The sequence below is a fragment of the Triticum urartu genome, chromosome 1A (genome assembly GCF_056163025.1).
Source record: "Triticum urartu cultivar PI428250 chromosome 1A, HENAU_Tu73, whole genome shotgun sequence".
In the NCBI taxonomy this organism is placed as follows: Eukaryota; Viridiplantae; Streptophyta; class Magnoliopsida; order Poales; family Poaceae; genus Triticum; species Triticum urartu.
The window spans coordinates 367,003,462-367,020,267 of record NC_141873.1 but is presented as its reverse complement, the minus strand read 5'-3'; the positions used below and the strand labels follow the sequence as shown (position 1 = coordinate 367,020,267).

Genomic DNA, 16,806 nt, shown 5'->3' with positions numbered 1-16,806 from the left:
CCAGTTGGAAGGAACCATTGGCCGAGTTGCTGGCACGGCTCATACGGGATCATTTATAACCCGCCGCAGTCACCTCAACCTTCTGTGGATTCACATCGTGCGATCAACACCAATGATATACAAGTTATGCCGGTTTATATAACGGGTCAAATATGGAGAATCTCAAGCCAACTCCTCGCGTCACCTTGAGACTCGGGGGCTACAATGATATGACTCAGCAAATATTGTTGGTTTTCAGTAAAGTCAAGAACCCAGGACGTTGAAGGGGAAGATAACCCGGTCCCAGAGGCTGATGCTATATTGATTTAAAGGCCGTCAGAAAATTTCCGGCTTAGAAAGTATATGACAGTTAAAAAATCCCGGCCCAATGAAGAAGTTCCGGGTCATCAGAAAGGATTCCGGTTTAAAATCCGGCTCAAGGGAAAGTCAGTCTAACTGAAGCTCTCAAATATCCGGGTTACAATCCGGTTCAAGGGAAGTCAGTCTCACTGAAGCTCTCAAACATCCGGTTTACAATCCGGTTCAAGGGAAATCTGTCTCCCACAAAGCTCTGAAGCTCTCAAATCCGGTTTAAGAATTTCCAGTTCAAAAAGGAATTAACTTCTCGCAAGTTTGAGTTTAAAGGCCGTCAGAAAATTTCCGGCTGAAAATGAAGATCCCGGTTTAAAATCCGGTTCAAGGGAAAGATGTCTCCCACAAAGCTTTGAAGCTCTCAATATCCGGTTCAAAATCCCGGTTCAAGAAGAATTTATTTCTTGCAAAAAGTTAAAGGTTGCCGAAGAGGACCTGCTGCCATGATGTGCGGTTCAAACATGGGTATCCTGCCTTATTGGCTTATCATATTATTGATCACTTGGGGGCTTGGTCATGTCCGAACCATAGCTACACCAGAAAATTACTTCGGGGCCAAAGAGAATGTTGTAAAACAACAGCTCAAACATAGGCACCCACTGAGCACAGCTCAAAACGTTACTTGGGGATTCTTTGCTATCGAAATGAACTTAGAATCTACACTTGTAATGGGCTATCAAGCCATGGCTTGGAAGACTGCAGAATATAGAGAGAAAATGGAAGTCATTCCCTATGCCTCAGCCATAGGTTCTATCATGTATGCAATGATGTGTACCAGACCTGATGTGTGCCTTGCTATTAGTTTAGCAGGGAGGTACCAAAGTAATCTAGGAGTGGATCACTGGACAGCGGTCAAGAACACCCTGAAATACGTGAAAAGGACTAAGGATATGTTTCTCGTTTATGGAGGTGACAAAGAGCTCGTCATAAACGATTACGTAGATGAGAGATTTGACACTGATACGGATGACTCTAAGTCACGAACCGCATACATATTTTTGTTGAATGGTGGAGCTGTCAGTTGGTGCAGTTCTAAGCAGAGCGTCGTGGCGGGATCTATGTGTGAAGCGAAATACATAGCTGCTTCGGAAGCAGCAAATGAAGGAGTTCATATCCGATCTAGGTGTAATACCTAGTGCATCGGGTCCAATGAAAATCTTTTGTGACAATACTGGTGCAATTGCCTTGGCAAAGGAATCCAGATTTCACAAGAGAACTAAGCACATCAAGAGATGCTTAAATTCCATCCGCGATCAAGTCAGGGAGGGAGACATAGAGATTTGCAAGATACATACGGATCTGAATGTTGCAGACCCATTGACTAAGGCTCTCTCACGAGCAAAACATGATCAGCACCAAGACTCCATGGGTGTTAGAATCATAACTGTGTAATCTAGATTATTGACTCTAGTGCAAGTGGGAGACTGAAGGAAATATGCCCTAGAGGCAATAATAAAGTTGTTATTTATATTTCCTTATATCATGATAAATGTTTATTATTCATGCTAGAATTGTATTAACCAGAAACTTAGTACATTTGTGAATACATAGACAAACAGAGTGTCCCTAGTATGCCTCTACTTGACTAGCTCGTTAATTGAAGATGGTTAAGTTTCCTAGCCATGGACATGTGTTGTCATTTGATGAACAGGATCACATCATTAGAGAATGATGTGATGTACTAGACCCATCTGTTAGCTTAGCACTATGATCGTTTAGTTTATTGCTATTGCTTTCTTCATAACTTATACATGTTCCTATGACTATGAGATTATGCAACTCCCGAATACCGGAGGAACACCTTGTGTGCTATCAAACATCACAACGTAACTGGGTGATTATAAAGATGCTCTACAGGTGTCTCCAATGGTGTTTGTTGAGTTGGCATAGATCGAGATTAGGATTTGTCACTCCGTGTATCGGAGAGGTATCTCTGGGCCCTCTCGGTAATGCACATCACTATGAGCCTTGCAAGCAATGTGACTAATGAGTTAGTCACAGGATGATGCATTATGGAATGAGTAAAGAGACTTGCCGGTAACGAGATTGAACTAGGTATGATGATACCGACGATCGAATCTCGGGCAAGTAACATGCCGATGACAAAGGAAACATCGTATGTTGTTATGCGGTTTGACCGATAAAGATCTTCATAGAATATGTAGGAACCAATATGAGCATCCAGGTTCTGCTATTGGTTATTGACCGGAGATATGTCTCGGTCATGTCTACATAGTTCTCGAACCCGCAGGGTCCGCACGCTTAACATTCGATGACGATATGTATTATGAGTTATGTGATTTGATGTACCGAAGGTTGTTAGGAGTCCCGGATTAGATGACGGACATGACGAGGAGTCTCGAAATGGTCGAGACATAAAGATTGATATATTGGAAGGTTATATTCGGACACCGGAATGGTTCCGAAGTGTATCAGGTATTTTCCAGAGTACCGGGAGGTTACCGGAACCCCCCGGGGGATTAATGGGCCACAATGGGCCTTAGTGGAGAAGAGAGAGGGCCGGCCAGAGGTGGCGCCCCCCTTGCCCAGTCCGAATTGGACAAGGGGAAGGGGGCGCCCCCCCCCCTCCTTCCTTCTCTTCTCTCCTCTTTCCCTTCTTCTCCTTCTAGGACTAGGAAAGGGGGGAACCTACTCCTACTAGGAGTAGGATTCCTCCCCCCTTGGCGCGCCCCTTTGTGGCCGGCCGGCCTCCTCCTCCCCTCCTTTATATACGAGGGAGGGGGCACCCCATAGACACACAAGTTGATCTTTAGCAGTGTGCGGTGCCCCCCTCCAAAGTTTTCCACCTCAGTCATATTGTCGTAGTGCTTAGGTGAAGCCCTGCGTCGGTAACTTCATCATCACCGTCAACTTGTCATCGTGCTGGCGGAACTCACCCTCGGCCTCAGCTGGATCAAGAGTACGCGGGACGTCACCGAGTTGAACGTGTGTAGATCGCGGACGTGCCGTGCGTTCGGTACTTGGTCGTTTGGATCGTTAAGACGTTCGACTACATCAACCGCGTTACTAAAAGCTTCCGCTTTCAGTCTACGAGGGTACGTAGACACACTCTCCCCTCATGTTGCTATACATCTCCTAGATAGATCTTGTGTGATCGTAGGAATTTTTTTGAAATATTGTGTTCCCCAACAGCATCCTCTCCTTCTTAATCCATCAAGGGAGGTAGAGGAGGTAGATGAGATCTGAACCAACAAGGCGACATGGTGGTGGCAGTGGAACTCCGGCAGGGCTTCGCCAAGCGCTGACGGGACATGGAGGAGAAGTAACGGGAGGAAGACGGGGCAAGCACGGAAGGGTTAGCTGCCCCCTGCACCTCCCCACTATATATAGGGTTGAGGGAGGGGCGTGGCAGCCCTAGCCCCCCTCCCAAAGCAGGGGCGGCGGCCAAGGGGGGAGGAGTGCCCTCCAAGCCAAGTACTCCCCCTTAGGGTTTCCCCTTCCCATGCGCATGGACCTTGTTGGGGCTAGTGCCCCTGACCCATTAAGGCCAGGGCGCCCCCATACAGCCCAAGCTACTGTATGGGACGTGGGAGAACCCTTTGGGGACTTCCGGACCCCTCTGGAACCTTCCGGTGGCTTCCCGATACAATACCGAAAAAACCGGACTTTTCCCGGAACCCCGACGACAACTTTCCATATATAAATCTTTACCTCTGATCCATTCCAGAGCTCCTCGTGACGTCTCGGATCCCATTCGGGACTCCGAACAACCTTCGGATTTTCCACTATTAATATCTCAATACTACCCTGGCACTATCGAACGTTAAGCATGCGACACTACGGGTTCGAGAATCATGCAGACATGACCGAGACTCCTCTCCGATCAATAACCAATAGCGAAACCTGGATGCCCATATTGGTTCCTACATATTCAACGAAGATCTTTATCGGATGAACCACGATGTCAAGGATTCAGACAATCCCGTATGCAATTCCCTTTGTCCGACGATATGTTACTTGTCTGAGATTCGATCGTCGGTATCTCCATACCTAGTTCAATCTCGATAATGACAAGTCTATTTACTCATTTTGTAATACAAGATCTCATGACTAAACTCATTAGTCACATGAAGCTTCTTATGATGTTGTATTACCGAGGGGGCCCAGAGATACCTCTCTGTCACACGGAGCGACAAATCCTAGTCTCGATCCATGCAACCCAACAGACACCTTCGGAGATACCTGTAGAGCACCTTTATGATCACCCAGTTAGGAAGTGACATTTGATAGCACGCAAGGCATTCCTCCGGTATCCGGGAGTGGCATGTCTCATGGTCTAAGGAACTAATACTTGACATGAAGAAAGCTATAGCAAATAACTAAGAGCATCTCCAGCCGTTCGGCCCCCCAGGACGCATAAAAAGCGCCCCTGGGGGCGAGCCGGCGATGCAATCGGCGCTGGGGGCGGTTTCGCGCCCAGTCGTCTCCCCCAACTCGCCCCCCAGGCGCCGAAATTGGCCCACTTTTCAGCCCCATTTTAGTGAATAAAGGGCCCATATGGGCGACAATAGGCCCATATTCGGCGTGGTTCGCCGTTGTTCGGCGTTCAATTATGCACATAAAATTTTTTTATCACATATTTCATCACAAAAATATCAAATACTTCAACAAAATAGTACAACAACAAATAGTTCAATACAAATTATATAGTTCAACAAATAAAAACTCATATTTCATCACACGTCGCGCCCGGCGTCGCCCTTCAGCCTCCATAGATGCTCTATCAGATCTTGCTACAGTTGATGATGCACCTGTGGGTCTCGGATCTCCTGACGCATACTGAGATAGGCAGTCCAGGTTGCCGGTAGATGGTGATCAACTTCGGCTAGAGGACCCTGCCTGTAGTATGGTTCAGTGTCAAACACTTGGTCTTCTTGCTCGCTCTCGATGATCATGTTGTGCAAGATGACACAGCAAGTCATAATCTCCCACATTTGATCTTTCGACCAGGTCTGAGCGGGGTACCGGACAACAGCAAATCAAGATTGGAGCACACCAAATGCCCGCTCGACATCCTTCCTGCAAGCCTCCTGAACCTTCGCAAACCAGGCGTTCTTGCCTCCTGGCACAGGGTTTGAGATTGTCTTCACAAATGTCGACCATCTCGGATAGATGCCATCAGCTAGATAGTACCCCTTGTTGTAGTGCCGCCCATTGATCTCGAAGTTCACCGGAGGAGAATGACCTTCAACAAGCTTGGCAAAGACAGGAGAGCACTGCAGCACGTTGATGTCATTGTGAGTTCCTGGCATACCAAAGAAGGAGTGCCAAATCCAGAGGTCCTGTGTGGCCACCGCCTCAAGCACCACACTGCAACTGCCTTTGGCACCTTTGTACATCCCCTGCCAAGCAAATGGGCAATTCTTTCATTTCCGATGCATGCAGTCGATGCTTCCAAGCATCCCAGGAAATCCTCTTGCTGCATTCTGTGCTAGGATCCGAGCAGTGTCTTCCGCATTGGGTGTTCTCAAGTATTGTGGTCCAAACACTGCCACCACTGCCCGACAGAACTTGTAGAAACACTCTATGCTGGTGGACTCGGCCATGCGCCCATAGTCGTCGAGTGAATCACCAGGAGCTCCATATGCAAGCATCCTCATCGCTGTCGTGCACTTCTGGATGGAGGTGAATCCAAGAGCGTCGGTGCAATCCATCTTGCACTTGAAGTAGTTGTCGAACTCCCGGATGGAATTCACAATCCTGAGGAAGAGCTTTCGGCTCATCCGATAACGGCGCCGAAATGTTTTATCGCCGTGGAGTGGAGCATCAGTGAAGTAGTCGGAGTAGAGCATGCAGTAGCCTTCGAGACGATGCCGGTTCTTTGCTTTCACCCGCCCAGGCGCCGAGCCACCTCGCCGCGACTTTTCATTGCTCGCCAGCAGCTGGGCGAGGGCGGCGAGCACCATGAGATGCTCTTCTTCCTGGACGTCGGCATCGGCTTCCTCCTCCAGCAGCGCGGCGAGCGCTTCCTCGTCATCCGAGTCCATCGCCGAGGCAGCCAAATCACCGACCACCTTGCGCTCGGTGGGCGTGTACCCGCCGCTAAACTGCGCCTCCGCGGTCGGAAACGGCGGCCGGAAACGCCCAGCTGCTGTTCGAAGGGCTGCCGCGGTGAAGCGCTGCTATTTTTCCGGCGGGGAATGGCTATCTAGCAGTGTAGGGCGGCGGGCGGCGCCGGGATATAGCTACTGGTGGCTGAGGGCGCGGGGGGTGGGAGGCGAGTCGGGGAAGAAAACCTTGACTTTTCCCCTGACGGTGTGGGCCAGCCACGCTTTTCCCTTATCAACTTACCATTGGGAACATCAGACGATCACCTCAGGATCAACCAAGCTCGGTACCAACAATACCATCTTGATCATCACATGACCACAAGGAGCTCGATCTTCACCCGTGATCATCGCATGATCAACCATCATCACTATCATCAATACCACCGGGATCATCTCATGACCACATAAAGATCAACCAACGTCTTTCCTCATTGAACCGGGGTTGTTTATTAGTCATGTTATTATTACTGTTGAGCCATAGTGTGACCTACTACGAACTGGGCCCATAACCGAGGGCGCGGCTATTGATAGATTATACACTCCACAGAGGTTAGTATACTGTACCCACACCACTGAATTCATGGCCTCATGCTCCCATTCGGGTGGGCCAACAACATTCCGAGAAAATCAATCTATTGCATGACACTCTCCCGGCCACTCCGACAAACTCCCCTTTGGGCTATGTCATGGGTGGCCCGATGTCATCATGTGACATTCGCCATCTATATCGCCGGCCACCGTCGTGGCAAAACAAAACAAAACAGTCCCAAACGGGGACAATGGATCCATACAACTCGGGCGCACAAGGTTATCGCTGCCTACCGTGCCAGCGTAGCACGCACACATAATCTTCTCTAGTCGGAGGAACCGGCGAGAGGCATGAAAATAGATCGAATTAGGCCCTCCCCCTAAGGCAAGTGTGGCTGCAGTGATCAGCTCGGCTCGATGGCACTATGACTCAGCCAACAAATTTATTCAAGTTTGATTAAAGTTCGGTTTAACTTGAATGGTGATGAGCTAAGCCATAATAAAATAGCATGATGAAATGATAATGCATATGAGTATGATATCAACATAAACATGGATGGACAAGATCAGATAACATATGAATATTAACATCAACAACAATAATTCATTGAGGCTACTCGATGCGAATGAGCATAGCATAGTGATGACCATGAATCTTACAATTATAACAAACGATAACTATGCATGTGAGCATATCATTATCACTAGCATAGAAAGTACATACAAGAACTAAACATGAGAACCTCGATTAAAAGGAAACCGAGCTAAAACCGTGACAACTGAAGTCACCTAGCTAGACTATGCGTGACGCACTACTGAACATTGCCGATGCACCGGCAAGATGGACAAAGCACGATACAAACATGCAAAACATGCATGTCCAAAAAGGAAAAAGTAAAACATTACTTCCTCTATTTGAAAAAGCTTGTCCTTGTCCCTCAAATGAATGTATCTAGCACATATATCCATTTGAGAGACAAGTTTTGTTTTTAATGTTGGTAGTTGTTCTACCAAATTCATTGATCGGAAGAAAGAAGGTTGGTCCAGTTTATGAGAAAAACCGGACCCCAAAAACAATACAAACAGCGCCTTTCGGCCAACAACACACACATCCTCACACGCCACGGGTCCCTCTGACCGGATCCATCTCCAGGACGATGCCCCCGAGAGAGAACGCAATGCCGAATGGCGCCGCCATCGTCCGATCTAAACTAGATCAAGGATTTCCCCCGAAGCACGTCGGGAAAGGCAAGGTAAGAGCAACTCCATCGATGCCTCAAACGAGGGAGCGACGCCCGAAAGCGCCGCCATCGACGACTCCGGCCGCTACCGGAGTACGACTTTCGCCAACAGTCTCACCTGCATAGCCCGAACCCAGGATCCGATCAGCCTACACATCGAACCACTATCCCTGCCTCCATGACCAACAATACCTTCCCGATGAGCTCGACGTGCTTCCAACCTTGCATCCACATCCCCCACTGGACGAAGGATGCAACCCCTAGCGGCGCCATTCGTCTCCCATCGGAAGGATGCAACCAAGCACAATGTCATTCGTATCCCCGAGAGTGCAACGCCTGCCAACCATTCCTCTCCCGACGAAGGATGCAACAACCGCAGCGAAGGCCATTCCTCTACCTCCAGCCACCACCATCTCGTCCTCCCACCCGAAGCAGCGTCGAGCTCAGCAAACCACCAAACAGGAGGATGCAACACCAGGCGAGGTGCCATTCATCTCCTACAACCCCACTCGCACGGCCAGCAGAAACCCAGATCGAGCCCTACTGCCTATGGAAACTCACGCCTCCAGCAGATCCGGTGCCTCCATGGTCACCTCCTCGAGTAGATCAGTTCCTGACACGCAGAGAGGAGGAAGACAAACCGGCCGCCCGCCCGCTGGGCCGTCGTGCGGAGAACCACCGGTCGCCGAAGACAACCGGCCGCCACCCAACAGATCCGCCTTCCACGCCCCGCGTGTCGCAAATCCACGCTAGGAGCAGTGCCTGGGCACCCTGCCCACGCGCCGCCCCGGATCTGATGACAACCACCACGCGCCCGCCAGCCGCACACCTCGCGTGTCCACCACGCCCTCCCACGCCCCGCGCTCCTCGCCATCCAGCAGCGCCTCATGCGCCAAGGCCGCGCACGCCCGCGCCCGAACGAGGCCACGCACGTCCGCTCCTTGCCCATGCCGCGCACGCCCACGCCTGCAACTGGTTGGGGCCACGCACATCCACTCCTCGCCCGGGCCACGCACGCCCACGCCACGAACCTCCACGCCCACAGGCCGCACTCCCACCACCTTGCGCGCCGCAGAAGGCCGACGCGCCCCGCATCTCCAAAGGTGAGCTGCCCCCACACTGCTCATGGTCCTTGTGAGATGGAACATGCCCCACCGCCACCGACGTCGCACGGGCTTTGCCCGGCGGCGCCCTCCGGCAGCAGCAAGGTAAGGGGTGGTCAGGGGAGGGGGGGAGGCGATTTAAGGTTTCTCCCGGGTCGCTGCGGGAAGCGACACGGGACACACCCCATCCCAGACGCGTAATCATCCATGGACGGAAGACGGTACATGAGGAAATGGTTAGACGTGGCCACTTCACGGCTGGGATTACGAGTGCACCAAAATGAAGAGTTTTCAGACCACTAATTCCAAGATTCTTAGACCAAAGTGAGGCACTGCTGCAATTTACTCGGGCTCCTGGACATACCCAGACCTGCAACGTTTTTTTCAAGGGGTTCTCCTGCCGTTGGAAAAAACGGACAGAGGATCCACTGATTGCTGAAATACAAACTCACTCGGAATGGCAAGGTGGGTCAAAAATCAAATATGCGATTCCAGCCGTGATTGCTGTCGCGCGGTGCAGACTACAGGGTGAAAGTACTGAGAAGAACAAAGGTATACATACATTATATAACTTGCATTTTTCTAGACCTGTAAACAGCATGATATTGCAAATCTCTTCTTTTTTTGAACTACATTGCAAATCTCTTTTACAAGCAATAGCAACCTGAAATCCTAAAGGCTTCCTCATTTAAAACCTGGGCAAGCTTCAGTGCAAGTGCGGTGATCTTCACATTGCCTCTCATGTATTTACGAACTCTGTAAGGAGCATTCGTCTGTACCAGCCTGGTACCAGGGCTGCTCTGCTCTAATGGATAGGATGGTACTGCGTGATCCCACGTTTTGGGGGCAGTTTCCTTAGTATAAACAGAACCATAGCTGAAGGTACGATCTCGACCAGCTGCAAGCCAATTTGGTGAATCCGGTCAGCAATCACAAAGTAATTCAGTTACTCTTAAGGAACAGCTACAAAGCATGCCAATGTATATATCACTAAAATAATCAAGAGACAACTAAAGCTGCGCAAGTGATATCCCTGAAGCGCTGCAAGAAGATTTAACTTTTGCGCTTTCTATTTAAAAGTATAAGTCGATGCCCCAATTATCCCTTTTAACTGGCTTGCTCTCTCCACAAGCGCCCTGGGGCCTGAGTGATACCTTTTTCGTTTAACTTTCTGCTTTCGGATTCGTGTCCAAGCACGACAAAGTCGCTAGAATTAAGTGATGGAAGCTCGGATATACCTGGTGGTGATACGATGATGTCCAGAAGGCTATTAAGGAGAAGACTGTTTCAGACGCCTATAATTGGATAGGAGTGCATACAACATAGAGAAGTGCAAGGTGGCAAGGAAGACCGCAAAGTGAGCTGTGAGTGAAGCCAGGGGTCAGGCATATGAGGACAGCTGCCAGTGTTTAAACACAAAGGAAGGTGAAAGGGACATCTATAAGATGGCCAAGATCTGAGGGAGGAAAACGAGGGATATCAACCAAGTCAAATGCATCAAGGATGGAGCAGATCGGCTTCTAGTGAAGGACGAGGAAATCAAGCATAGACGGTGAGAGTACTTCGACAAGCTGTTCAATGGAGAGAATGAGAGCTCTACCATTGAGCATTTTGTGTGTTTTGTGCGACCAATCCAGGAGTCTAAGGTCAGGGAGGCTCTAAAAAGGATGAAAAGAGGCAAGGCGATGGGCCCTGATTGTATCCCCATTGAGGTGTGGAGAGGTCTCGGAGATATAGCGATAGTATGGCTAAGTAAGCTTTTCAACCTCATATTTCGGGCAAACAAGATGCCCGAAGAATGGAGGCAGAATACATTAGTACCAATCTTCAAGAACAAGGGGGTGTTCAAAGTTGTACTCCCTCCATTCACAAATACAAGATGTTTTGGATATTTCAATATAGACTACATACGGACTGAAATGAGTGAACAAACACACTAAAATGTGTCTATATACATCCGATTCGGAAGGAAGTTAGAACATCTTATATTTGTGAACAGAGAGGGTACTAATTAGTAATTACTGTGGAATTAAGCTGATGAGCCATACAATGAAGCTATGGGAGAGAGTCATTGAGCACCGCTTAAGAAGAATGACAAGCATGACAAAAGATCAGTTTGGTTTCATGCCTGGGAGGTCGACCATGGAAGCCATTTTCTTGGTACAACAACTTATATAGGGAGCAAAAGGACCTGCATATGGTGTTCATTGACTTGGAGAAGGCCTACGATAAGATACTGCAGAATGTCATGTGATGGACCTTGGAGAAACACAAAGTCCCAACAAAGTACATTACCCTCATCAAGGATATGTAAGATAATGTTGTGACAAGTGATGGCGACACTGACGATTTTCCAATTAAAATAGGACTGCACCAAGGGTCAGCTTTGAGCCCTTATCTTTTTGCTTTGGTGATGGATGAGGTCACAAGGAATATACAAGGAGATATCCCATGGTGTGTGCTCTTTGCAGATGATGTGGTGCTAGTCGACAATAGTCGGACGAGGGTTAATAGAAAGTTAGATTGGCGGAGATAGACTTTGCAATTGGAAGGTTTTAGGCTTAGTGGAACTAAAATAGAGTACATGAGGTGCGGTTTCAGTACTACTAGGCACGAGGAGGGGGAAGTTAGCCTTGGTGGGCAGGTGATACCCCAGGAGCACACCTTTCGATATCTGGGAAACTGGGATCAATGCCGCAAAAGGATGGTGATATCAATGAAGATGTGAGCCATCGAATCAAAGCTGGATGGATGAAGTGGCGCCAAGCTTCTGACGTCCTCTATGACAAGAGAATACCACAAAAGCTATGATGTTGTATGGCACTGAATGTTGGCCAACTGAAAGTGAAAGGCGACATGTCCAACAGTCAGGTGTAGCAGAGATGAGCATGTTGAGATGTATATGTGGCCACACAAGAAAGAATCGGATCCAGAATGAGGATATATGTGATAAGTTGGGGTAGCACCGATTGAAGAGAAGCTTGTCCGGCATCGCCTGAGATGGTTTGGGCATATACAACGCAGGCCTCCAGAACCGCCAATGCATAGCGGATGGTCAAAGCGCACTCATAATGTCGAGGTCGGGGTAGACCAAACTTTACATGGGAGGAGTCCGTTAAGATAGATCTGAAGGACTGAAATATCACCAGAGAACTAGCCATGCCATGGACAGGAGTGCGTGGAAGTTAGCTATCCATGTGACAGAACCATGAGCTGGTTTCGAGATCTTATGGGTTTCAACTCTAGCCTACCCGAACTTGTTTGGGACCTGGCTTTGTTGTTGTTGTCTGTTTATAACACTTAGATTACATTGGCATGCATATCCATGTTCTTGATACTGGAAGTTAATGATGGAATTCCTGAGGTGGACCATGGATCTATCACCTATGTCATCTGAAGACAAACCTAACTAACCTCGATACCTACAACTTGTCTGTCTACTCATAAAGCTATTTGCATTCAAGAAACCCTGAAATCTGGCAACACATAGCCCATGAAATTAACATTAGGCTCAACACTGCTAAAAGTATTGGGATGTCTTGGTATGTGCCAGACTACATTTTTCTAATTGTATGTACTTACAGTGCTGATTATCAGTATTATCTCAATGTCTCAATACTGGTTTATCATAGCAAAATACACATCACAATTCAAGTCAAATTGCATAAGATGATGCTCGACATTGTAAAAATGAGACAACATAACTAAATGGAGGCATACCAGGTAATAAAAGAAATTCAGAATCGGATGGCTCAGAACATCAAGATCAGCTGCTTTATCAAATGCATTGAGACACATCTGGAAATTACATGCTTAAGTTAGTAGATTCCTCTAACTGACCTACCTAAGTTGGTGGTAGAATAGCGTAGATCAAAGTAATTGCAAGCACTTTTTGTGAGGGATTTACAAGCACTTACCATGACACATCTGATCAAGAAACAAGTAAAGCAGATGGTAGTGACATAGCCAACCTGCAAGAGGGGATACGTCATTACCATATAGTTGTCATAGACAAGCCTCCTAAACTATGGTTAATATAAACAAGCCTCCAAAAGTAAGACTACTATAGACACTCCAAGACTAGCACTAGTATAGACAAGCCTCCAAAAGTAAGACTAATGGAACACGAAGTATACCTCCTGCAATTTCTTCCGTCTTCCTTTTGATTCTACGGGAAAACGTTGCAACATGAGGAATAGCCTGCAGCAATGGGTAGTATCGAATACTGTATCAGTCCATAAAATGTTACTGCTAGCCATAGTGCATACATTCTATCTCTTATTGTACTTTCTGCGCCCTAGTATGGTACAGAGCACATATATGACATATCCTGGTAATGCAAGCACAATGGTTGTTATCGGTTGGAAAGAGTTGTCCGGATTTTTACTGGTAAATCAATCCAGTTCACCATGGGACTAATAAGATTATACAGGTAGCAGTAGTAGTATCATGGTGGCGCAAGCATAGATGATACAGAGTGGAAAGAACAGGTCTAGATTCTTCGGTACTGAATATGTCCGGTCTAGCATTGCAGAAAGCTACAGTTTATTAAAAGCATTACCTCCCACCATACAGAAGGAACCCAAAAGCTGCAAACAGTGATACGCCTGAAAAGTCATAGCATAATTAGCTGAAAAGATCAAGGTGTCAACAACCCACAGTAGATTATCCAATAATGTGCTTCACAGTTTCTCGAATTAAATAATACTGTAGTAGCTGAAAACTAGCACTGCAAAAAATGTCAAGACAGATGCATCCATGGACACTGCAATTTACATTGAATTGGAACACATGCCCACCACCCGCCCCCGCATTCACACACACACACAGCAAATGAAGCAAGTATTTTACCTGCAAAGAACATCTTGGACAATATGACCATAATTCGAACTGGCTTCCACCACAAAACCAACCACAGAATTATCTGAAATTTGAAATTCATGCGTATTAGAACATCTCATGGGTGTGCATACTGCAAAATCTTCCTAATTTGCATGTGTCAATTGAACAGTCATAAATGCAACATAGAGCATGATCATATTTCCTTACTGAGTGATACTCCCTCCGACCGAGAAAGCTTGTCCCTCAAATGGATGTATCTAGCACCAAGTTAGTGCTAGATACATCCATTTGAGGAATAAGTTTGGGACAAGCTTTTTCGGACGGAGGGAGTACTAGTTAAGGAGGTTGTTTCGATGTCGGTTCTCTAAACAATAGGACACATTGGACATCTCGGTGCAATCAAGACATCAAAGAATCAACTATAGCTTGTACTTGATATTTCAGGATACTGGATACCATTGTTTAATTTCTATAAAGCATATAGGCAATCAAGAGCAAACAAAACAAGTGCAGCGTTTTATACAACGGGCTCTAGGGAGCCTGTTTTCGAAGAAAAAAAATCAAGATATATTTAGAAGTTATTTTTTTCTATAAATACATATACATGTTCTCTATGTATCTGTAAACTTACATTAAATAATACAATTATTTGCAGGCTACACAAGAAGACAAAAAACTGGCCCAAATACAACAAAGAAAAGGCCATTTTAATCTCTGTATTTGTCTTTTTGTGTACATCACATATTAACATGTATGTTCGTGAAATTTTGTATGTATATACTACTACACATATATGCTTATGTGTATACTTTTTCAGATTTATTTTTTTTAGATTTTGAAAATGTATTTTGGCTGAAAAAAATAACAAGCTCCCTGGAACCCGGCCATCATATGCACTTTCGAAACAGAACAGAATATATTATCTTGCAAAAAAGGAACACATTAAATATGTATAATTATCGCTTATGGTCATAGCAACAAAACAGATACAATGCTAATTTGATTGGTCGTAGCTACATGGGTCCCACTCCTAGGCATCTAAAGCAATTTGGAAGCATCACAGGCTCACAGGTACTAAGACGTGGTTAATGTACAGATATTCACCCCTACATGCCATCGTAACATAATCTTTCCATCATTTATCTTTCCAGGCAGACATCAGAGCAAAGTTTCACACATGAGCTTAACTGAATCAAGTCATGTATGTTATAGTGTAATGAGAAATTTCATGGACTAAGTTACCTGAATTGCATACACCACCCCATTGATCCAATAGAAAGTTGGCCTCAGCCCATCAGTCGACATCGCACGTGCCTAGCAAACAACTTCACAAATTAACAGATGCAACGACAGTGAGGGAACACCAGAAGAAACTATGAAATGCAAGCCGGTCTACCACCTGATAGTAAATCTCGGCCCAGAATAGCACCAAAAGCGCGTATGTAGTGAAGAACGCAAGCCCAGGCATGTCAAGAACCACATGTTGAAGTATCTGTGATGCCACATTGCTTAAACCATTACCCCCAATCAACTGAAACACCAATATATTCATCAAATCAGGCACAAACCTCTGGTTGTATCAGCTGCACGTTTCGCCGCAGCACAAATACGATAGCCCGCACTGCAAACACAACTAGAAGGATCAAGCAACCAAACGCAAGCAAGGCGAACCAATGAAACAGCGCAAACGTGTGACCCACCGCCATTCACGATGAAGTTAAGGAAATGGAACACCTTCTGCGTCGTCCACCCGTACTCGGGCACCCTACACTCGATTCTGATCAATTGGACCTACAACAGATATCGAGGTCCACAAATTCAAACCTTGATTTACAACAATCATGGCCCCGCCTCACGATTCGTTGCCGAATCACCAATTTTGAAATCAAGCACGCACGGATCAAGCCAACCCGCGCAATCGAGGGCACGGGCTCACGTAATCACAGAATCCGGGCCAGGGCGTGACAGATCGGAAGGCGTTTCGGGTCAGGCCGTAGGGCAGACTTACAAGCGCGACGACGGAGACGATGCCGTAGAGCACGGCGAGGGCGTGGAAGATGCGGTCCTGCCACATCGGCGAGTCGTTCACGTCTTTCCACCAGTCCACCGCGCCGTTCAGCGCCGCCGCGGCCGCGGCCGACGAGGCCGCCGCGGCGTCCACCGCAAACAACCGCCCCATCCCGCGCGCCTCCCGTGGCGACAACGAGGCCAGGCGGCGCCGCCCTGCAGATTCGAAGGGGGCGGATGGCGACGGGGCGGGCGGAGAGGGAAGGCGACGCGAGCTCGTCCCCAGGGGATTCGAAACCGAAATGAAATGGATTGATTTGGGACTTCGGTTTCGTTCGCGTTGCGTGGAGGCCGGGTGAAGGAGAAAGAAGGTTCGAGGCGAGCCTCTCCTCCGGCTTCGTGTTCCGCGGGTGGGTGGTCAGGGTGACCGGGCGGTGAGCCGATGCAGGGTAGGCGGATGAGAACACGTGGACAGCCAGCGCCTCCGTCCCTGGAGCTGGTCCGTGGTGGAACACACGAGCGAGGGGGCAGGACGGGGCGGCCGGTGTATGGACCTAGCGCAGTGGTCGTCTATCGGAAGCGGGCCTTGGTCCAGCACGGCGCGCCGGTTGAATGAGGTGGCACGGTGGGACAGTGCATGGGTTGTACAATCCCGATCTACTT

At 47.7% G+C, this 16,806-nt stretch overlaps 2 protein-coding genes across 2 annotated transcripts; both read right to left on the bottom strand.

Moving 5' to 3' along the window:
• Nucleotides 1–5,000: 5,000 nt before the first annotated feature.
• Nucleotides 5,001–7,453, bottom strand: LOC147991259 (uncharacterized). Its single transcript, XM_087538209.1, has one exon. The coding sequence runs from the start codon at nt 6,357–6,359 to the stop codon at nt 5,739–5,741; it is 621 nt and encodes a 206-aa protein (XP_087394335.1). The 5' UTR covers nt 6,360–7,453; the 3' UTR covers nt 5,001–5,738.
• A 2,297-nt stretch (nt 7,454–9,750) lies between these two features.
• LOC125512359 (tobamovirus multiplication protein 3) lies at nt 9,751–16,546 on the bottom strand. Its single transcript, XM_048677458.2, has 11 exons — nt 16,145–16,546; nt 15,837–15,927; nt 15,705–15,757; nt 15,536–15,628; nt 15,379–15,450; nt 14,146–14,218; nt 13,856–13,901; nt 13,431–13,494; nt 13,212–13,265; nt 13,015–13,092; nt 9,751–10,192 (listed from the first exon to the last, which is right to left on the bottom strand). The coding sequence occupies exons 1-11, from the start codon at nt 16,313–16,315 to the stop codon at nt 10,100–10,102; spliced, it is 888 nt and encodes a 295-aa protein (XP_048533415.1). The 5' UTR covers nt 16,316–16,546; the 3' UTR covers nt 9,751–10,099.
• Nucleotides 16,547–16,806: the final 260 nt, after the last annotated feature.

Coding starts and splice junctions, on each gene's coding strand:
- LOC147991259 (XM_087538209.1), bottom strand. CDS start 6,359: ATGGACTCGGATGACGAGGAAGCGCTCGCCGCGCTGCTGGAGGAGGAA.
- LOC125512359 (XM_048677458.2), bottom strand. CDS start 16,315: ATGGGGCGGTTGTTTGCGGTGGACGCCGCGGCGGCCTCGTCGGCCGCG. Junction 15,758..15,836: donor TAACTTCATCGTGAATGGCG/GTGGGTCACACG, acceptor TTGTGTTTGCAG/TGCGGGCTATCGTATTTGTG. Junction 13,093..13,211: donor TCTTGATCAGATGTGTCATG/GTAAGTGCTTGT, acceptor TGTAATTTCCAG/ATGTGTCTCAATGCATTTGA.